Source organism: Triturus cristatus, chromosome 4_2 (assembly GCF_964204655.1).
Source record: "Triturus cristatus chromosome 4_2, aTriCri1.1, whole genome shotgun sequence".
Taxonomy (NCBI): domain Eukaryota; kingdom Metazoa; phylum Chordata; class Amphibia; order Caudata; family Salamandridae; genus Triturus; species Triturus cristatus.
Window position 1 is genome coordinate 418,570,416 of NC_140586.1, and position 24,138 is coordinate 418,594,553.

General features: G+C 44.9%; 1 protein-coding gene across 1 annotated transcript in view; it reads left to right on the forward strand.

The window, feature by feature from the left end:
- Positions 1-24,138, forward strand: part of TRMT13 (tRNA methyltransferase 13) — a 101,914-nt gene that overhangs the window by 64,566 nt on the left and 13,210 nt on the right. Inside the window, exons 9-10 of the mRNA XM_085601888.1 lie at positions 700-774; positions 10,828-11,236. Of these exons, the coding sequence (XP_085458014.1) occupies positions 700-774; positions 10,828-11,236 (484 nt within the window). The remainder of the gene's footprint in view (positions 1-699; positions 775-10,827; positions 11,237-24,138) is intronic.

Consider the following 24,138-nt stretch of genomic DNA (forward strand, 5'->3'; position numbering starts at 1 on the left):
AACACTTAAAACTCAATTAGCCAGACCTGATCTTTTCTTTGTAGGCCTTGTTCTGAGTGCAGGAATGTATTTATTTTTTAAGTTTGAAAAAGAAGTTTATTGAAAAAAAAATGCAACAGAGCATGCATATTTAACAAAAGCTGCAATATGTTAATATAATTATAAAGAAATACAATGAATTAATAAATGAGCACCAAAAACCAAAACAGTTGCATAAGTAACAAGCATTGGCATAGCCAATAGGTCTCGCCTTTGGGACCTTATAAGTGTTTAACCATGCAACAGTTAATGTTGTTGCACCAAGGATATTGTGCTGCATAACTAAATACTAATAAGGTCCCAAAACCTAGACCTATTGGCTATGCCAATGCTTGTTTTAGATTGTATCTGAAAAGATCATTCTTGGCGACTACATCGGAAGTAGTTATTTTCCTCATTATCAACGTTAGTGCTGTTCTTTTAATTTAATGGTGGGATAATATAAATAGAAACATCTAGGCGCACGTCTACATTTTTTCTTTTGTTTGTAATACTATCAGACAGTCTTTATCCTTCAGAAAAGTGATAGATGTATGGAAGTGCTTTTTTGCTTGCTAGAGAAAGAAATTGTCCTTGTAAGGATATAGCTGTGTCGAAAGGAAGTCCTGAGTTACTATGTGCTATATACTATCTGTACTAATACTCTCCCATTTCTTTCAGGCAAGGTACCGGTACTTGCAAAGGAAAAAACGCAAGTGGTGGGAATTGGTAAACATTTATGTGGTGCTGCAACAGGTATGAACATTTTGTTGTTCTGATTATATTACTGTGCAGTAATACCCATAGAAGTGATGTTTGTAAATAGGAACTGAAAAGACCAAAATTGCAGAACCCATATTTTAATAGAAGCCAGATGTCATAAAGATGAACCACAACATCCAGCCATATATATGGCTAGGGGCGTGGCATGCAACAGGATAATCTAGGACAGTTGCTTATTTGGGAAGTTTTGTAGCAATAATCCTGGGGTAACCTGAATGTGCCTTATTCACTTATGTGTTTCTATGTTACCCCTCCCCACCTGCCATAAGAAAAAAAAAGTGCCCTGATGCAGGCAGCGGTGGGCGTGTCATAGCATTTTACTTTTACCGTCCTGCTGCCTTACACCCTCCCTCCCATTGTTGGTGTTGCCGTTTCATCTCTAACGTTTGGCATGCTCCACAGCCGCCGTGCTGCTCTACAACATGGCTAAAAGACATTGGCAGAGTCAATAGCTCCTGCATAAAGCGACACATATTGGCTTTGCCAATGCTTGTTCTGTGATTTACATGATACAATGGGAAGCAGAATGTGAAGCGGTCTATAAATGCACCAAACCAAATTTTCAAGTCGACCAGAAACAAACTATTTATATTTATGCTATTAACCAAAATCAAAATTACGGTAATGGACAGCGTGAAGGGGGTTGAGGGCAAAGTATCAAATGTGGAGCCGGAAGCACCTTATTTAAAATCTCATGCCAAACTGTTGGTCAAGGAAGACCAAACTTAAAACAACATGTAGCAGTGTGGCTTCCTAAAAGGAAGTAGCCTGTGAATTGATGACCAACAGTAAATGAAGATGGAATTCAGAAGGAGGCTCATATAATTGGATGGAGCTGATGCCCTCAACATGTTTTTTGAACATGCAGTAATGGGTTAAAGTACGGCCAGTGTATGAATCTGCATGATGGAAGCAAATATAGTAGTAATGCCTCTTGCAAAGAAGAACAAAATCAGGGCCCAACAGCACCCACCGTGCAGTGGGGCCCCAGGATCCCCACTTCCTTTCTGACAGCGATGCAGGTTTTGCTTACATTTCCTAGAATCAAAATGCAGACAAACACAAAACAACGGAAGCAGTTGCGGCTGTCTTCCAGGAACAAAAAGTAACAAAAGTAACTGAAAAGTTGCTATGCTAGAGGAACCAACACCTGTGAAAAGGTCCCCCACCATTTCTCTAGCTTTCACTGGGCATGAGGATGAGAAAGAAATACATCAGAAGAGAAATGGAGAGATAGAGACAGATGAGAAGAGAAATATGGCAAGGAGAGAACGAGAAACCAGTGGCAAAGGAAAGAAAAATGGAACACGGCTGATCAAAAGAGACAGAAGCTAGTGAGTAAGATATTTATGAGAAGGAAGATGTACAGAGAAAAAACTATGAGTCTTGTGAGAGAGAAAAGGCTGTAGAGACATGACACAGATATTGCAGAAATAGCAGCAAACACAGCTGACCAATTTAAAAAAGATGGAAACGAACACAGAATAGCAGTAGTGTACTTCATTGGTGCAGTGGCACAAGGGTCGAAGGGTGTCTCGCGCACCCAAAGTATAGCTTTATTTTATCACCCAAGTGGAGGCAAGGGAGCTATTTTCATTGCTGGCACTAGGACCAATGGCATATGTGCTATACCACTGAGGAAGAAGAGAGAAACACGGAGGAGAGAGAAAAAGACACAGACAGAAGGAGCGGGTGAGATAAGAATGAGAATATGGGTGAGAAGAGATCAAGAAAAATAGGACACTGGATTTGAGAAGGACAGAACAGAAGTCAGTCTGACCCACAAGACCGCAGAGAAGAGGAAAGGTAAAAGAAGTTGACTAAAGACGGTGGCAAGTAAATGAGTCTGAAAGTCAGGGTATGTCCATGATTACTTGATGAAAATGGTAAGCTGACGATGTGTGACCAACCAGGCATTAACATAAAATGAAAAGCTGCCTCTGGAACAAAGGCTTACTAGTGCTCGAGGATTCCCCAAAGAAAAGATGCAATTGCACAAAGACAGACCCACTTAGAAAGACTAGCTGAGTTTAATCTCGTCTGAAACTCGCATCTGAACCCTCAGACATATTGGACTAATTACATGGTAGCTATAATGTCTTCAGCGTTTTTTATAAAGTCATTTCCGTGATGTATTACACTTTTGTCAGAAGTTATATTGTTTGCCTTGTTTCAAAGTCCTTGATGATGAAGCATGAGCAACCAGGGCGGCTGGGTGGGTTTCAGCCACCCATGCACAGGTCTGCGTGGTGGCATTGAAGTATATCCCATGCGTGCATGCTACAGCAGACAAAGAACACAGGCATATTGTCTGTGTACTTAGATAAAGGTGCTGCCTATTCCTGCTTTCACTAGGCCTGTACATAGGCAGTAAGAAATGTGTATTATGTAGACAGTACTTGGGGGTGGGGAGGCAGAATGTTATAGAAGAGAAAGGAAGATGGGGGAAAAAATTGATGACGTAGCACGATTGTGATGAAGGCAGAGGGTTATTGTATGATGTAATCCCCTTTCCTTTTCAAACACCTTACCTTAGTTTTGTGCTAAATACCGAGCAGAAATGCAAAGTGCAGATTGCTTCAGCGCTTTTCATGGAATATAGACACACAAGATCTCCTTAACCATGCTTTTAACCCATTCCTCTCCCATAATCCATCAAGATTGTTTCAGATAAACTAGCCATGTTATGCAACTTTTGGGCAGATGTCGGCACCACCCCTGCACAATGTTAGTCAACTGTTTATGAACCCTTGTGTTTTTACAATGCTACTGGGCACTTTTGGGGTAAAAATAAAACTTTCAGAGACAGAAACAGAGACGGAAAGACAGTCATCCACCAGGAAATCCATTGTCCAAGCATTCATGATCTCTAGGACTGACTATTGAAATTCACTAATACATAGTTTATCGACCTATAGTCTACATTGTGTGAAAGTGATTCAAAATGCTGCAGTACAGTTAATCCTTAATTTTTGCTCCTAGAATAGAAATGTCGCAGAGGACTGGCATATCTTCAACATAAATTTCACAGATAACCACCCTGTAAACCATCTTCACTGCGCTTCTTCTTTCCTGGCCACAGTACGCCCGATCCAAGCATTTGAGATGTGGAGGATATTCCTTCAGCCACATGAGCACCAAGCTCTGGAAAAATTACCTCTCAATCTTCGGTTAATTCCTTGCCAATGGATCTTCTGAAAAAGCTGAAACCAAGCTGTCCTAATCAGCAGTTGTATCCGTTAAGTCTTTTCCCACTAGTTCCAGAACACCCTTAAGGGTAATCACAGCGTGGGACAAAACACTTAACACGCATTTTTCACATTTAGGCAATGCTCGCACATGAAACATCTAAACATCTGTAGTTTTATGCCAAACATCCATTCCTTTTATGGCTAGATGAAGGACCAATTATTAGGGGCTAACAGAATAATTTCAAATGTGAGAGAGACGAGCAGGCTGCTGACCCAAAACCGGTAACAGGAATAATGGCTGCCCTCCACTATAGTCATTACATTGCCAACACTATCTGTCCTCTGCTGCCTCATTCTCCTAAGAACGGCAGGTGTGAGTGGTGTCACCTGACAACCTCACATCCCTGCTCTGGTCTTATTCCCATTCCACATAATGGAAAGGCCTCAGCGCACATGCATGATCGTCCTATGTGCTGCGGTGGTGGTCAAAATCAATACAGCTTTCTTCGGAATTCCAGGAAGAAGCATAAGCTTTCCCGATCCATGCAGAGGATCTTTCTCAAATCCCAAAACTCCCCACTGTGTTCTCTTTAGCTTGCCTTACTCAACCAATATTATTACCCAACTAAGATGTTCACCTCTAAATCAATAAAAGTTTAGGTGATGCACCAAATTATAAACCTCCTACCTGTCTCTTGTAGAAAGATTTCTGATGTTGGTACATATACTTCTGAGCAACGTACCTGATTATCTTTTGGTGGTGCAACCGATTCAGCGTAGTTTTTTCTGTACTTGTCTGCTACCTAAGATAGGGAATAATGTTTAATTTTCGGGTTGGAAACCTCCAACCACAGATTCCTCAACTTTTGAATTCTCCCAGGCACCAGACTGGATCCAGGAAGTTTCCACTATTTGCTCTCATGCCTTAATAGATGGCATCATTGATCTCCACTGGGACCTCAAATTGCCTCAAGAGGTGAAGTCCAGAAACCAGATTTAGGTGGTAGCCCCTGTGCGCTCAGAGTTAAATTGTTTTCACTTCCTTAGACTAATCCGAGGCTCCACACACACTTTTTATTCTGTTTTATTGGCTCACAGATTGTTTTCTTTCAAGACAGTACTAGGAACTGAAGACCATAAGATTCAAACCATACCGCAACTGCAAGATGCAGGTGTCCATTTCAGATCTGTACAATGTTTGCCTGTGGTGACTCGAGTCTAAACACCGCTTGCACCAAATACACCTGAGAGCTATCAGGAGAAGGAGGCTTAACAGTACCTTAGCAAGCACAAGTAGCAAAGCTGATCACGCTTTAAGCCATGGACTTACTCCCGCCCCAAGATGTGGAGCTGCTTCTGTTCCAGATCCTGGTACCGCTGCAAGTCGCTGTCCTTGGGTAAGTCGAAGATGAAGTTGAAAGAGAAGCCTCGCCTTAAACTTCAGAAGTCCAGGCAGGACCCTTTTCAGTCACATTAATGTTGCTATTAGGAGATATTGCACAGTTGGCTCTTGAAGGAATCAACTTTTTCCCATTTGTCTGGTTAGGACCCGATCCCAAAGTGAGTCACATCACTTCCCAAGTTTTCCAGGCTGCCATCAAATCTGCAGCAAGTAGAGGCCTTCAAGAAGATCATGTTGCAACTGTTCTGGATGATGCCGTCTCGCTCTGGAGTGCTATCTGGCCCCATGGATTTACAGTAGCCCCAAGTCAGATTTCTGCCGCTGGACCTGCCTCAGTGCTGATTGATCCTGTTGGGCACCTACCTGGCACTAACCGGTGCTGGCCCATACCTGCACACCTGCGCCACAAACCGCATCAGCCCCAGCGCTTCCTCTGCTCCAGTGATACCTGCTCCACATCCATCCACGACACCTGTTTCTGATCTGGAGTTGATGTTGGTTCATGCCAAGACAATGTCCCATTATGAGATAACCAAGGCACAGTGCCCAGTTTGGGAGGGCTTCCAAGATGTAGCCATCTGTTGATGTCAGCACTACAGAAGGCTGGATACCTTATTTGGATTGGATTCTAACGCAGTTCAGGGCCTTAAAAAAAATTCTCCTTGATGACAAAGAAGCGGATAAATTACTCCTCCTTCATTTCACTGATGTTGGCCTATATTTAGATTCACAGAACCCCAGTGGCCTGGATACTTCCTCTGAGACCGAGCCGGGCTGCCTCCCGGTGCCTTTTGGTGGTGGTCCACTGAGCTGCAGACCAAGTAATCCTTTTTACAATTTTTATTTCATTTATTACTATTTTTAAAAGTTTTACTTTTTTATCAAGACTTTCACATTATAAGACATATACTAATTATTACACTTGATATCACACTGATTTGTCTTCATGTTTCAACTAATGTTATACATATGAACACAGCTTAAAAATCAATAAATGAATCCGGTACACCCCCACACATACACTCTCCTCTTACTATTCCACAACCATACACTTACACACCGCACTCTCACACACTACACCCCAGAACAACACTACATGCACAGATGAAAAGAATCTGGGTGAAAACATCAACCCTCGGTTGCTGTGCTGATAACTGGGGTGTGAGTGACACTTTAGGCCCCCCCAGTCACTCCCACATCCCTGAGTCTCTGAATCAGCCTATGGTGATTAACAGTGTCAAACCCTGCACTGAGAGCCAAGAGAATAATAGCAGCACACCCTCCGACATCTAAACGTTTCCTGGATTCTTCCACCACTGCTAAGAGGGTGGTTTTGGTACCTTGTTGGGGGCTGAATCCAGTCTGTGAAGGATGAAGATAGTTATGGCTCTCCAAAAATACAGAAAGAGCTGAGTTAACCTGCTTCTCGGAAATCTTACTGATCCCTGGCAGTAGTGATATAGGGCGGTAATTCCCCAGAAGATCAGGGTCAAGATTAGGTTTTTTAACAGCGCTTTTAGCAAGAAGGAATTTCCTTCAGTGAGTGTTAAGAAGTTTGAGACCCATTATCCAGTGGATGTAGGTTCTGCTGGACCGCTGCCTGAGGGAAGGTGGTGTAAATATCTTGTATTTTATTAAGAAAAAACTCTGCCAGTCGATTGCAGCAAGGGGGGGGGGGGTGCGGTTTCAGGAGAGATTTTGCAATGTAAAAGATTTCGTGGGGCAGTTAGATGCCAGCGTAATTCTCTCTTCATAATAGAGAGCTTGCGCAGACTTACTTTCTTCTTTGTAAATTTTAATCACATCTCTGAATTTAACTTTCTTGGCAGGGGAGAAGTCCTTTCTCCATATTCTCTCCAGTTTTTTGCAGGTTTGCATAAGCTCACGGAGCTTGGGGGAGTACCAAGCAGTTTGGTTAGCTCCACTCTTAGTACTAATCCATTTTGTAGGGAGTACATAGTCTAACAAAGATTCTAACCATTCATTAAGCTTATCATTGGCTCTGATAGGATTCAAGTCAGGTTTTGGTCTGGTGTTTTTAAGGGTTGAGGCTCAAAGTTCTACTGGAAGTTTAGACCATAAACGTAACTGTCTTCTGGCCGTCGAAGTCAGCATAATGGTGGCCTGATGTGCCCAAGTAAAGTGAATCAAGAAATGGTCAGACCAGGACACCAGTATAGGGTCCTTAACCAATAGATCCTCGATATTCGAGAAAATGGGGTCGAGTAAATGTCCTTTCGAATGAGTGGGACCAATAACATTTTGTTTAAATTGGAATGCCCCCAAGCCATCAACCAGCTCGCAGGTGGCTGGGTGCGAGAGGTCATCGAAATGAAAGTTGAAATTACCTAATAGAGTAAAGTTAGGGAGTGGCTAGCTAGGTTGACTGCTACATCAGGGAGGGCCTTACAGAATCGTCCATAGGCACCTGGGGTCGGTAGATTAGAATCCCTGAAAGAGTGCAAACATGGGAGAGCCCAATTGCAAATAGAAAGCTCTCACAATCAGGTAAAGGGCTAGCAAAAGTACGGCAATTTAATTAAGTTTTAAATATGATAGCAATGCCGCCTCCTCTGCCTAATTCCCTATCTTGCCTCTGAATAGCATACCCGAGGGGAAGTGCCTGAACGAGGTCAGGGGCTGCCTCACTATTCAGCCAGGTCTCTGTTAAAAATAGAACATCTGGACGCTCTTCATCCAGTAATATCCGGATTTCTGCAGAGTGTTTAGCAATTGACCTGCAATTGAGCAGTGTGTTCTGAGAAGGTCTAGCAGTTATGGGATTAATAGATGGACACAATTTAAAAGAACAATGGGGGCAATAGTTCACATGTCCAACCGGCAAAAAAGAGTGAAGACACTTACTAGAGGTTGTCCCTCTAAGAGATTTAAGCTGGTCCGTGGTATACTTATATGTTTCCCTGAAAATACCAGCAGGGGTTATGGCCCCTGGCCCCGGTCGGGCGCGGACTGGCGCAGACGGGCTTGCCTTGGGCTCGCCTTTGGCGCGCAAGTAGCACGCACGCTGCGGGGTCACGTAATCCGCCTCTTTTAATTCTGGCATGCGCGTCTGGGTCCAAAGAGTGGACCGCTAACCTAGGAAATGCCTTTCTGTGCAAAAATGCGGATAAAGTTCCCTCTGGAGCTACAAAACAGTTCCTACAATGTAAACATCAAGGTAAAGTGCCACACATAATTGTAAGGTCCCAAAGGCGAGACCTATTGGCTATGCCAATGCTTATTTAGGACTTGTGCTGGCCAGGACAAAGGCCGCGCATTTCACTGGAGCTCGCAAGATCCCAGAGCTGGCTCTGTAATAACTGCCAGTTCTGGATCCCGATGGATCCCCTGTATTTTGAGCACTGCTTGCAGTTACGTGCTATGCCCCCTAGCAATTTAGAAGGAGAAGTTCATGATTAGGACACAACAGGGTGACCAGATTTTGTTTTCAAAAAATGGACTTTACATAAACATAGAAGTAGGACTACATCGACTTGGTGACACCGAAGGACTAAATTGACAGCGCTACAATGTAGAGTTGAAGATTTTTCATGACTGAGCAGTGTTTATAACTAAGCCTCCCGCTTTTCAATTTTCTGATTCTTTCATTTAAATACAGGCAGAAACAATATTTTGACCTATCTGTATTTATTTTTAAAAACTGAAGAATACAGGAGGTACGTCTTCCTTCGAGTCACTGCCTTAACTGTGATGCCAATAGCTATGCAAATTGAAATTACAGGGAGTTTAAAATGCAAATTTTCTTAACTAGATGCAGATGTGCACATTTCCATTGTAATGCTAATATTATAACAAATGCGTTCATGTATTACACATGGCCTCTTTTGCAGCTAAAATCCCAACAGACGTTCAAGTGTTAATCCACATTTATCGGTTTAATGTATGTGGAAATATACTGAACAGAAGTAAATTTTGTCAGAGGGCGCTAAAATAAATATACGGATCCATATCTAAAAGATCAGCAAAATATAAATACAGACGGAATTATTTTTAAATAAACACCATGAATCCGTAAGCCATATTTATAACCCAAGTCCGTGTTTACATAGGCTCACTCACAGCACTGCACATCAAGGTAAACCTGGTTACCGGTCCTCTGACGTTCACTGCACGCGCGGCAGACCTGCGTGGCGTGAGGACTGGTTGGTTGGTGAGGAGAGGTGCAACAGTTTCAAACACGTCATCTGGGACAACGAAATGGATACCAGAGCAGGTGGGCGGCAGATGCGTAAGCTGTCAGTGGGCGAACATGCGGGGGCGGGCAGCTCGTCTCTATGAGGCCCTCGAAGTCAGAGTTGTCTTGCACCAAAAGTTCTGGGTTTGGACACGAAAGCAGACTTAATTGCAAGTTTGGCTACCCACAAGCAGCTGCGTTCTTTTCTCTGCCCCTCAGCTGTTTCTGGAGAGTGTAAAACAAGTGATGTTTCCCAGTGGAGTGCTCCAGTTTATTACCAGCATCAAGATAAACAAGCGCGGCCCTGGCGAGCGTCGCATACAGGAAAGGGAGTGGCGCCTACAATAATAAACAAGTGGGAGGAGTGGGGGGAGTGCGGCCGAAAGCAGGGACACGCAGCGTTTACCTTGCGGGAGCGAGCACGATAATTGCTAACACATGGTGCCGCTGCTCGCTCCCGCAAGGGAAACGCCAAACGTGCACGCGTTGCAATAGAAAGTAATAAAACAATGTCTCAACAGGTAGAACACGTGGGGGGACTATTCAAAGGAGATTCAATCACATAGCAAAAAGGAACAAGGGAGACCAAGGGAGATGGAAAGGTTGGTATTTTTGCATAAAGATGCAACTAAATTGCAGTAACCATAACAACCAAATGTGCACTGTAAGTGTTATAGTGAATGAACGGCGCAGTGACACATGTGGTGAAAGGACAACGTGAGGCGGCGCAAGCAATAAGGTGATTAGTGAAGGTCAAACATAATTTCATCATTTGTGAGTGACTATTTAATATGCCGCAATTGGCGATGTGGGGTCGACGGTGTTTCGACCTCTCTAACTTGAGGTCATCATCAAGACAATGGTTACACAAATCAATAAGAGTGCTCTATAGATACAAGAAGAAATGGGAGGGAAAATCAATAGGATTCAACCCAGAAAAACAATTGAATTTAAAAGGGAAAACAAAGGTAGGAGCAAAGGTAATACCTGGCGGCTGTCAATGTGTCACTGCGCCGTTCATTCACTAGAACACTTCCAGTGCACATTTGGTTGTTATGGTTACTGCAATTTAGTTGTGTCTTTGTGCTTCTATATGCAAAAATAACAACCTTTCCATCCTCCCTTGGTCTCCCTTGTTCCTTTTTGCTATGTGATTGAATCTCCTTTGAATAGTCCCTTCTGTATTTGGTTCCATTATATGAGGTTATTGATGTGCCAAAACGTTTTTGCTTTCACAGATCTTGCCTTGAGATGCTTACTAGAAAACTGTGCAGCTGTGGATGAGGAACCTTCTTCTAAACGTTTAAAAAGAGACATCGCCGAACCCGCTGGCAACAGTTCTACTACAGGTGATGCATCTGGGCATGATGGATCAGTGCCCGTCGCTGGAATTGTAATCGCATTATGTTGTCATCATAGGTGTGACTGGAAACATTATGTAGGTAAATCGTTTTTCCAGACACTTGGCTTGAGTGAAGAAGATTTTGGCTTTTTTCAGCGACTCTCAAGCTGGGCCACGTGTGGAATACGAAATAAGCCACATGACACTTCCACTAGTCATGCTGTGAGCTCAGAGCTTGAGACTAATGCTGACCAACATGACTTAGAAGACCAGCTGCAGAATTTCAGTTCTGATAGCCTTCAAAGGTAAGCTTTTAAAGTATTGAGTTTGAAGTTAGTATTTATCTCATAATGACTTAGAATGCTAAAATTCGGTGATCATTTTTGACTATAAGTCATATTTCCTGTTTAAGTTTTAAATATTTCCAATTGACAGTTATTTTTTAAATCTGGGTTGGCAGTCCACTGTTGAAAAACCGTAATGGAAATCACTCCACTCTTTTAGAAACTATAGGCCAATTTCCATGTTTTCTATCTTGGGTAAAGTCCTTGAAAAAATTGTAAACAAGCAGATTATCCAGTTATTAAAATTTGATGGTATCTTACATTCAACACAATTGGTCTTTCGCCCAAGACATAGTACTGTGGTAGCACTTTTACAGGTCTATGAATGTGTCAAACATAGTCTTGATGAAGGTAAAAAAGCTGTCATAATAATTATTTTGGATCTTTCAGCAGCTTTTGACACAATTTCCCATAGTATCTTGCTAGAACGCTTAGAGGCCATCGGTGTGAAGGATAAGGCCAACTTATGGATGAAATATTTTCTGTCAGATAGAGTACAGGCATTACACCTCATTCCATTTAATTCCAGCTTACAAAAATGAAGACACTGTGTCCCTCAGGGCTCGGCACAAAGTCTTACATTATTTAACATTTACATGGCACCAGTTGGCTACGGTGGTTGAACCCTGGGCTTTAATATAATATCTTATGCCGAAGACACCAAGCTTCTGCTTTCTTTTCAGAGCACAGATGCTGAACTGGTGGAACGCTTCCAGGTTTGTCTTACAAAGGTAGCTAATTGGATGCGACTGAGCTCTCTTAAGCACAGCTTTAACAATTGGAAGCCCTAGTCTTTGGCAGTCCTTCTCCATTTGAGTTTATGACTGAAGGCCCTTAGAGATTCCCTGATGCCTGTTACGGTGGTAAGAAATCTTGGGATAAAATTTGATACAGACCTCTCTTTGAAACCTTACACCCGGAAGATCGCTGGAACCTGCTTTGGTCTACTGAAGTCTTTGTAAAAGACCTTCAAATTCTTACCTGTTCACACTGGAAAGCCGATTGTTCTAGCTTTGGTGACTTCCAGACCGGATTATTCCAAGTCCTTTTTCTGGGGATCGCAGCACAGTTGTTAAACAAACTCCAAGTGGCGTAAAATGCAACAGGCTGTGCGAAAAATAAAAAAAGACAGTAAAATTGACCCAGGCTTATGCAGCTTCACTGACTACCTGTGAACAAGAGGATCATGTTAAAGGCCCTGTTGATTACTTTTCAGAGCTATCCACAAAAAGCGACCTCTCCATCTTCGTAAGAGATTTAGAGAGTATCTGCAGAGGTGAGAGCTCTGATCTTTTAATCAGGGTGTTCTTGTTATCCCCAGAGTTAGGCTTGCTAGGCGAGGGGGTCCTGGCTTCTCCTATCGAGCTGCAAAACTCTGGAATATTCTGGCTAAAGAAGTTAGACACTGAAGTCTGTTTTAAAAAAGATTTTAAAACATTATTTCTCAGAGACGTATAGGCTTGGATAATTGTCTCCTACTGGCAGTGCCAGGTAGCAGCTGTTTGCGCTTTAGAAATAATATTTCATTCATCAATTAATCATCTCGGGATTTCAGAAATGCTGGACATTGAGCTTGGAGCAAAAAGAACGGTCCCAGGATGCTTGTTTCCGGTCCAGGGAGGACCCGGCTTGGCAGTTCGGTCTGGACTGTTCCCATGAGGCACAGTGTCAAGACTGATTTGCATATGGCTGGGTCTAAACTGGGTTGGCATGGTGAGCAAAAGAACGATGGATTTAACTCAGATCTCTTGACTGGGGGTGAATGTATGATTCATTCAGCATTCCGTCCATCATTTGTTTGCATAGCATTGAGCTTGGAGCATACAGACTCAGACAGGAGGGCTCGTCATTAGCTCCCAGGACATGTCTGGATTCTTTTTCAAAATTTATTTTCGTACAAAAGTCAAAATAAGACCCTGGACTTCAATACCGAAATATGAACGTTCTATATGTAGATTCAGTTTAACTCTCTCCCTCTTTATTAACCTGTGCTCATGAAGGCAGAGGATCCTTTGGTGTCAACATTCATGCAGGCTATGCTTACATTGTTTTATTATCAAATCCTATTGTTATGAAAATTTTAGAGTATAAGATATTTAACTGCTAGGAGGACTTGTAACAGTGCAAACAAGAGGCCTGACGTCTAATCATCAGTTACCCTCTTGACCACATTTTGTGATTCTGGGCAGTCGTCTTTCAATCCCTGTATCACAGTGCTTTATTTGCTAAAATAAAGAGTGCTTAAAGGACAGGCTAAACTGCAGTGTTGGGTATTGTTTGAAGGATGAACATTAAGTTAACCTATTATTCATATCTCAAATCAGTCTATGAACCTCTGTGGGTATGGGCTAAAGACTCATAATGTATATCAAGTACATAGTAAAACCACCTCTTATGCTAAGGATTTTCCAATCACAGCAGTAGAAAAATAAATAAAAATTTGAGCCAAATGTTTCTTCCTTATTAAAATGTATACAGCTTCTTGTCTAACCCATGTGGTATTTCTGATGTTTGATACCCCATATGTCAAAACCCCTTTCAGAGGGTCAAGAGGAAAGCAGGGGTTACTGGGCCCAACCGTTGGGATTGAGTCAGTTTACTCCTGATGTCCTGTGGCCCAGTTTTTCTACTTGAGAAACTGAGCAAGTAACTTATCCCTCAGTAATAATGTGGTTGTGCAGTCCAAGGCTCTTTTGGGGGAGGAGGGGTATCGATACAGGATATTATCAATACAGCTCACAACTCACTGCAGTAGCAGGAAATCATTGACCAGCCAAATGCTCACTTTTATGAAAAAAGGGAAGTATTTTACCACACAAAGGAAAATTACAGCATTCACAATTAAGAATCCCCCCCCCCTTCAGTGTTTCTTTGGCGATTCCATTCCCACTCCCTCCTTGTGTTAGCGATAGTGGTTATTCCTCATTTACTATTGGTAATATCCATAGTATGCCCCACTAGCATTCCGAGTCTCAAGAGTACACTTTGGCCCTAATTTAACGGCAGTCACATTCCAGGGCTTCTGCCGTAGCTAGCAGCAAGTGCCCCCGGGCCGACAGGCCTGAAATTAGTCTTACCCTCAATGACAGGCATAGAGTCCAAAGGAGCTGCAGCTGGGTTCAGTTGAGTCTGCCACACGCAGCCAAGGTGGCTGCCCTCAGCCAGTGGAGAGTCCCTGTAGCGACCGGAGATTCTCTGCGGCTCCTCCTGCAGCATAAGTGTCCGGTTCGTCTCTTGGTGGGGAATGGTTGCAATGATCCTGTCGCAGATCCCTCGTCTGGGTGATGGTGCGCAGGTGCTCCACGGTGTCCTCACTTCTCTGGTGCGTGTGGGAGGGGGGGCGATCAGGTTGCAGTTCTTGATGCTCTCAGTGACCCCCTCTGGCATAGTGGGTCATGGTATGTAACAGTACACCAGCTTCCACCCTATCAGCATGGTGAAGTCTTCGGCGGCTGCCCCTCTTGACATATGGGGTCGCAACTCGCCACTGCACAAGGTTACTTCTCATACCACTAGGCAGTCTTTTCAAAGGAGCACATCCCGGCATTCGGGGTTGCAGACTTGGCACTTCACATGGGCTTTGGCCGGATCGGTGCAGTGCGGCGCACAGCTCACTTCATGGCAGCCCTGTCCTTGCAGACACGGGTCGACAGCTCAGTCATGCACATGGGCAATGACCCAATCGGTGCAGCAGCAGTTTCCTCACACCACACAGAGAGAGTCCACTCGATAGAGCTCACCACTGGATCTCGATCCCTCGAACGCTCTACTCTTTGTCACAGGAAGCGCTGCTCTTGGCAAACAGTCAAGTGCTGGTGCTCCAGGCTCCAGAGCAGGTGGTCTTAGGTCCCTGGGTGATGTCCCCTCACCCTGCAGGGAGACTAGCATGTCCTGGTCACAGACAGACGTCTTGCACAGCTTCCTCTCCTCACACAGCCCGTCTGGCTGCTTGGCAGATGACAGCTTTCGGGATCTTAAACTCCCCTTCTTATAGTCCAATTCTAGATCCCAAATGTGATTTAGGGTCAGAGTCTTTGAAGGTTTATGTTGGGGGTCTGCTTCATTTCAAGTGTCCACTCCTGTTCTCTCTCATCCTCTTGAAAAGCAGTCTGTCACTGTAGGGGAAACTCCAAAGCTGATAGTCCCACAACAAAGGCCACACATATACCCAGTGCATGTATACCATCAACACACACACTGCACAGTACTGTACTCTGCATGTAATGTGCCACTCATAGGCACCCATACATCCAGCTTCTGTATTCAACATGCACAGTACTGCATTATTTATGTATTGTACTACTCATAAGCACAAAAATGCATTTTGCACATGCATTCACCGTGCACACTCTGCACAGCACTACATCCTTCAAGTATTGTACCACTGATGGGCACACATGCATCCAGCACATGCATTCACACACTGCTCATTGCTGCAGTATCCTTGAAGTGTACCTATCCCAGGCACACATACCTTTAGCGCAGATACACTGCTTCTGGTCTGTGCAAATGATGTAGGCCAAGACCGCAATCCGGGAGACAGGCCTTTGTCATGGTGCGCATTCATGATCTGTGTTTGCCTATAAAAAAAAAATCAGCATTTGGGATCCAGACATCAGTACTGTTGGACCCTCAGGGCGGGTTTTTCGTCCATTACCATGCAGAGGACTTTTCTTTCCCAACCCTGTACAAGACTCTTTTTCCAAAAGGAGTATTTTAGGAAATGGTAGTGGAAGGCTACATTCCATAATAGTAACTATGGCACTGATGGATGGGAGGATTACAGTGCTACCCTGGGCATGTATCTTTTATGGAAAGAGGTTGAGGCAAAATAGAGAACGTCATGCCAGGCCTAGAAATTTCACAGGGTCTTAGCTCATATCTGTCAGGGTTGATAAGCTTGTGGGTGTTTTTGTAGAGTTAAACAATGATTGGGTAGGAGGTTCCCCAGCTCAGAAACCGAACTTTTCTGCTTTCTGATGGGCTTACTGTGTGTGAAAGCTGGACCAGATTACTGTCAGGCCTTTGATTTCCTGTGAGCTGCAGTGTAGTAGAAGTTGTTTCAGCGTATTTTCAGTGCTTACAGTGGCTAGATTCTGTGGGTGGAGCCATTATTGTCATAAGCTCAATTGTGAATCACTGGTTACTGTAGGATGGAGGGCAGACTATGTGTCACACAGATACAGTCATGCCAGAACTACTTGAGAGAATGTGTACAAGAATCACATTGTTATTTTACTGTAGTACTCTTTGCAGGGTTGAAGAGGTGGTTTACTCAAGGGCTAGTGCGTCACAATGGGTATATGTGTATGTCTGGACCAAGGCAAGTACCTTAGCAACTGTAGAGACTTAAATGAAATGATCTGCTACATCACCATTGATTTAAAAAACAAGGGTCACTCACCCTCAATTCCTAGTCTTACATTTCCCAGTGATGATCCTGTAACTGTGAGAATGAGGGGTTTAACTTTTATATTTTTAAACCTGGCCTATCCAGCTTATAAAATAGCTCAATGCACTAAAGACTTCATCACAAATAATTGTGTTTATCTTGAAGCCCACTGGGTCTAAGCCTGGTAGGTCCCGTCTACCTTTTTTTCTTGCTAAAGTTAATAAAATTAGTCTTTGTGAGATAGTGATTGAGAAATATTTTAAGAGCCATTTTATCCCACTGTTTATAATTATTACCCTCTTCCTCCTTCTCATCACTGCTTTTAGTATCATTCAGATTCTCAGCAATTATCATCAAGGCTTCAAATATGTTTTTTTTTTATTTCAATTTTTTTTTTTATTGGCATTTCAAGAAAAGAACATAGATGCAAATAAAGAAAATCACAAATTGGCATGAGTTGAAATATTGCTACGAATAATATCGGTTTTAAATATTTTATCAATAAGCATGTTCAGCCCTTTGTTGCAAAAAATCGCAGGGCTTTCCGCAAACATATCTCTAAGCTAGGAACATGTGATGGGCTTAGGGAGAGGTGCATCTTTTTTAGGTTTTTGGTTTGTATTGTGCAGGTAGAAGTATATCTTGAAGCGGCATTTGTTCCCATTAGTGATATACAACAGTAAATGTTTAGATGATAAAACTGTTCTTATGGCCTTAAAACTGCTGTTAAGAGAGGAGGAGCTTAGCGCGCATCCAAGATGGTCGCGTGAGCACAGGGCTCCCCGGACCCTCGCCACTCCTCGCAATTTATCCTGATGATATCCTGATTTCTTGGACGGACTCTCGAAGGCGAACCTCGACTGAGTCCATAACTCTTTTCAGAATTTGAATCGGACTTGGGCGACCAGAATTACAGCACTTTGAACTTTTGAGGCCCACCTTGAGGCCGTGCCGGTGACTTGTGGAGCCGGGTCGTAGTTGAACAACAACGGCAGTGGGACCTCATCGGTGGCCGTACCCCCACTTTCGGTTTCGTTTCCGGATCCTGACATGGTCTGATTGAGAGACTGTTTCGCTCGGCCGGGGACCAATCCAGCCTCCATTTAGTGTCATCGCTGCCTCCTCATTATAGCTTCTTGGGTCACGTTGTGACTTTCTCCGGACCGTACGAGCCAGCTTCTTGGCCTGTTTGTGCCAGACCGGCTGGCGGCCATTTTCACCAGGTCTTGCGGGCCCCTCCGGGGTGCATCTTCCAAAATGACGGGCAGGGGTTAACCCGAGAAGCGGAAGACCAAGACGTCTCTTCGGGGGGGACCGTTCCAGACAAATGTTATGGACCGTTACACTCAAGCCAAAGGATCCCCCGGGCTCTCCAGTAGTACCCCGGAGCACGCCAGAGACGACCCTTCTGCCCCTGTTGACTTGTCCCTGAAGGACATTATGGGCGCCATCGCCGGCATGAAGGAGACCATCGACCAGCAGTATGAGGCTCTGGCTCGTAAAATTGACACGGTCGCCATTGATGTCACTCTAATCAGGGCCGACCTGTCTAAGACTAACGAGAAGGTGAAGTCATTGGATTTGAAGACTTCCAGCCTCACGGCCTATGTGTCGGAACTTCACACAGACCTTGGCACTCTGAAATCGGCCGACGACCTGATGTCCCATCGGCTGGAGGATTTTGAGAACAGGGCAAGACGCAACAACATCCGCGTCACAGGGGTTCCAGAGAATCCCGAGACTTGTTCGGTTGACCTCCTGGTCGAAGATCTTATTCTCACCCATCTTGCCCCTTCTGGACTGAGCAAGTTTTTCGCTGTGGAGCGTGCACATCGTGTTCCGGGCGGTAAGCCCAAGCCTGGCGCGCCTCCGAGGCCTATCATCGCAAAACTTTTTCATTTCAGAGACCATGATGCGATTTTGCAGGCTTCGAGAGTGCACGGCCCGGTGAAATTTGAAAACTCCTCTGTCATTTTTTTCCCGGACTTCACTCAACTTGTCCAGAGACAGAGGATGGGCTTTCATGGGGTTAAGCGACGTCTCCGGGACCTGGGATTGAAGTATGCTATGCTTTTCCCTACCAGGCTTCGAGTGGAATACGAGGAACGGACCTTCTTTTTTGAGCGACCGGACAATGTGAGTGACTGGTTGGATTCCCTGCCTGGTCGGGGCGATCGAACGGGGCACCCTGGCGGTGCCGAGGGTGGTGAGCCTACACAGAAGTGACTTTCTGGTCTCTAACCCTGACAATCGGACATTGCTCAGTTGGGTTCTACTTCTTTTGTATATTTTGCCTTATAGTAGTTCGAGTCCGGGTGGCGGGTGGAGACGGGCCTCTCTCCTTCTCCGGGGTCTTTTTGTAGAATGGGATTGTTAGGGCGACAGGCACACTGCATTTTGGGGTGTCTTTTTAGTCTGCAGGGGTGCAGGGAGGGGGGAGTTGGAACGGGTTTTGGTTGGGGGGTGGGAGAGGGTGTTTGTGTTTGTGTTTTCTTTTCTCAAGGCGGCATATTGGTTCTTTCTCTGCTTCAGGTGTCCTGCTCTCTGTGGGGGGACTCATGCAACTCTTGTGGGGATGGGGGGTAGTGGGTTGAGGTTGATATCTTGGAACGTTAATGGATTGGGGGATCGTATTAAACGGGGTGTTGTACTGCAATATTTGCGTCGTTTGACCCCTGATGTGGTACGCCTGCAGGAAACGCATTTGGTCGGCAATGTGTGTCATGCTATGAATGGGTGGGGGTACCGTTTGATTGCACACTCCGGGTTCACCACTGGTTCCAGAGGGGTTGGTATTCTGGTCCGGTCTTCCCTCCCACTAGAGATTGATAATGTCATCCTTGACGACAGAGGGCGTTATGCCGCCCTAACCGGTAGGCGGGAGGGTAAGACTCTTTCTTTAGCCACAATATATGTTCCCCCAGGCCTTCAGACCTCCACTTTCTCTGATGTTGGTCGGATGTTGCTGGAACTCCCCGATAGTCTTCTCCTCATGGGTGGGGACTTCAACTCCGTGCTATCCGGCGATCTGGATCGCCATCCCCCCCCCCCCCCCCCCCCCCGGGCCCTTCCCGTTTCCCAATCATGGCTTGGTGGGTTTTTGGACACCTTTGGTTTGGTGGATTGCTGGAGGTTAATGCATCCAACGCAATGTCAATACACCTTCCACTCCGGGGCTCATGGGAGTCTTTCCATGCTTGATTACTTCCTCATGCCCACGGCCCAGTCCCCCCACGTTGGGGAGGTAAGACACTTGGCCCGGGGCATTTCAGATCACTCCCCTGTGTGGCTTCTTTTCGACACGGGGACGCAAGCCGCGGGGCGGATCGCCCCTATTAACCCTTGGCATCTGCGCAACCCCAAGACTCGTAACAGCCTCATTAAGTCGCTCGACCACTACTTCCTGGAGAACGAGGGGTCTGTTTTGTCCTCAGTGTCCCTGTGGGAAGCCTTCAAAACTGTTATTCGTGGACAGGCCCTATCTTTAATAGTCGAGACCAAGAAAGCTAGGAATGCGGAGGTCGTGAAGCTGGAGGCCGAAATACTGGAGTTGGAGGCTGATCTCGACTTAGGTGTCATCCAGGATAAGCTCCACGCTCTTAACTTGAAACAGTTTGAATATAAATCCCTTGTTACGGATGCTGCCAAGACAATGTACAGGGAACAGCAAGGTAGACTGTATGATGTCGGGGATAAGGCGGGTAAATTGATTGCATGGAAGGAGAGAGTGAACCGTGTGGTCCCTGTGCTTCAGAATTCTGACGGTGTGCATGTGACTGACCCTGGCGAGATTGTGGAGTGTTTTGCTGACTATTTCCGTGTGGTCTACTCCCCGGTGTCCGATAGAGATGAGGATGACTCTTGTTTCTTGTTGAGGGACATTGCGCTGCCCTGCTTGTCTGAAGAGGATCGAGAGCGCATGGAGGCGTCGCTGTCGGCCGATGAGATTGCTACCGCGATTCGTTCGCTTAGTTCTGGCAAAGCTATGGGCCCCAATGGATTGCCTATTGAATTGTACAAATTGCGCCCGGATAAAGTCGCACCGTTTCTCCGTGATATGTTTCTGGAGTCGCGTGAGCTTGGCTCCCTCCCTTGTGACCAGCGTCTGGCCACTATAGTTGTGATTCCTAAGGAGGGCAAGCCTCGTGATCGTTGTGCCTCATACAGGCCTATTTCCCTATTGAATGCTGAACCGAAGATTCTCGCCAAGGTCCTTGCTAATCGCTTACTCGCTGTCATCTGTGACCCGATTCATCCGGATCAATCTGGTTTCATTCCGCACCGGAACACTGCTCTCAACTTGCGGCGCTTACATTGCGTTCTCGCCAGGGCGGAGTTTCTCTCCGAGCCGGCCATCTTGGCTTCCTTGGACGCCACAATGGCCTTTGATACGATAGAATGGCCATATCTTTGGGCCACTCTGGCGAAGTCGGGTTGGAGTTGGATGACGAAGACTGGCAGTCCGCACTGTCCTCCCCGAAAGAGGTTGCCATTCCTGCCTGTCTCCGTCTCGTCCAGCTTAAAATTTCTTCACCGTGTTTATGTGACGGGTCCTCGTTTGGTTGTGATGGGTTTTTCTTCGGATGGGTTGTGTAAGCGCGGCTGTGGAATGAGCGCCACCTTCCTTCATATCCTTTGGGAGTGCCGCGAGGTTGCGGCATATTGGCACCGTGTGCATGCTGTAATGGAGTGTGTTACTGGGGTCGCTCTGTTGCCGGGGCAAGCCTGGGGCGTGGGGTAGAATTTGGGGTCAGTGGAACACCTACCGAGGTAACATCTGTACGCCCCCTTTTGTAGTTAATCCGGACACTTCTCTGTCCCCCTGATCCTGGGGTTCCTGGAATACTGTACCCTTTTGACTGATTGTTCTGACTTCCCCGCTGCGTCCGCCCCCCCCCCCCCCCCCCCCCCGGTCAACTTTATTGTCCTCCTGATTCTCTACCTGGTATGGTGGGATCCCCCCGTCGGAGCTCGGCACCACCTAGACTGTTTCTCGCCTTGAGTTTTGTTTCATTGTTTCTTTGTTTGTTCCGTCTTCTTCTTCTTTTTCAAAAATTAAAAATACCTGTATCCTGCCTTGATTCTGAGTTACTTAGAATATCTCCTGTAACCCTGCTTCGCCTCTGAGGATCAGTCGCTGCTTCGTGACATCCAGCAATTGATATGCATCTACTAGCGGCCGGCCATGGTGGTTGTAGGCCCATATTTGTAACGATGCTATTTTGCACAATAAAGTTTAAAAAAAAAAAAAAAAGAACTGCTGTTAAACATTTTATGTGAAGTTCCTGCATTTTACAATGTGCCTATTGACTCTTAAATGTCAAGGATGGTGTCATTCATGTATGGTTCTTGTACTGGTTCTCTCTGTGGACTTCAATGCCATTATGGAAGATTAATAGAATTGCTAGATAGTTTATATGAAACTGGCTGAACCACCCTGAGGTTTTTCACCTTCATCCTACAAAACTACACTCAATAAGTCCAACTGGGTTTTTCTTGTCCATAAACTGTGGAGTGTCTCAAGGTTCACACCTCATGTTGGTGATCATCAACAGTTAAACGGCTCTCCTCAATAAGCATCATTGACATCCACAACATTGGGTTTCACATGTATGCAAACAATATGGAGCTCTACCTCAAGCTACAAGGGCTCAGTTGACCGACACAATGCAGCTGCTGGCCTCTAACTCATCCAGATCTGGGTGATGCAAACTGCCTGAACCTCAATGGATTGTGGACTGGATACTGTTCACCAACTTTTAGTAATGGCTATCCCCATCCCACAGGCCAGTCATACGCCTATCAGAGCCCTAGCGTCAATGCACTTGACCCAGACATGCAACATGGGGGGATTTTTTATTGTCTCTTAATTTCTTATCTTATATTCCCATGTCTTTACCCCCCAATTCGTGAAAGTGATACTAAGGTTCTTCTCCATCTAGTGCTGCAGTCCAAGTGAACACAGGGGCAGAATTTAATCAACCAATCAGATTTCACACTCTGTATCTCTCCCTTCTTAAAGTGAAGTGTGGGGCCAAGAAGGTGAGCGGGTAGCACTAGGATTTACGCATTTCATCTGAAGAGGATCTCTAGAGGACTTACCAGCACCTCCAGACTCAAGATTGTGGTGAATAGTAGTGCAAACCCAAGAGGGACACAGGTTAGCTGAGTGAGAGTGAATGGGATTTCGGTTAAGATCATTTGGAAGACCCAGTGCTCACGGTAGTGGTGGAGGGCTGATGAAACCGGGTGCTCGTGAGGATATGGAGCCTCAGCATGGAGGTGGCACAAACACTGAAGTGTAACACAGAACAGTAGCAGTACGACACAGATCACTGGGGAATGAGATGGACATGTTGCAAAGGATTAACAGAATTGCTTATGTGTTAACTTTAAAGTTCAACAAGCTACAAGACAATGTAGTAGTGCTGGGTAGTAAAGTCACACATCCTGGCAAGACGAGTTAAACAGATGTGGGTTGACCTAGAGGGGACCCAAGATTGAGTTATGGTAGTCTCTAAGTGTCATAGCGAAGCAGATCGGAGAATGCAATTAATAGAAAATGCCCTCAGGAAGTAGAACTTGAATAATATTTTAGAGGTCATCTAACCTTATAAATTTCAGAGACCCTGGAAATTCCCAAGGAGGTGGTTACAGAGGCAATTCATACATTTTGTCACTTAAGGGCACCAAAGCTGGGCTATCAAGTGGCACTGTGGGACCCATAATAGTGTTCATTCTGGGAAGCCAAGATTGAGAGGGGTAAGTACTCTTAGCAGCCCAGCCAATGGGAAACCTACAGATAAGAGACGCATATATTTTTCTTACTGGATGTGTCTAAGACCTCTTGTTGATGTTGTCGAAGCCAAAATACTCTTCCCATTGAAATTGAGCATCATGACCCAAGACAGGAAATCGATATTTAAAATTGGGAAAATGCTTGAGATTTATTGGACTCAGTGACGGCAAGATAACCTCACACTTGGCAAAAGAGAAAATGTTTGCCCAGCTAACAGTAACTTGAAGGTGCTGATATGGTGCTGTATAGCCCAGTCACCACCTGAAAGGGCCCTGGACACTATTTGTGGGAAGCAGAAAATAAGACAGAAGGCATTCCAGATTACGAGGCAGTAGCAAACTCAACAACCATTGGAGCTGGCTTGTAGAAGGCGAGCTAATTTATATATGTTAGAAGAGTAAACTGTAGCATTTATAAACTACAATAGGGACTTTACCTTATCCTGTTTATTGTAATTCAAATTCCCTATTAAAATGTAGATATGAAAAAAGAGGAGCATTGAGCACTGTACAAGTAAAAACTAAATAAAATAAATGTTAACTTAGAGTTCACATTCCCAATTAGCATATAAATTCAGCAACCTCTGTTGGATTTTAAAAATGTATTAACCAGACAAATATTTTCCTGAGAGTGGTGATGCTGCATAAGACAAGTATTCCTGGGAGACCAGCT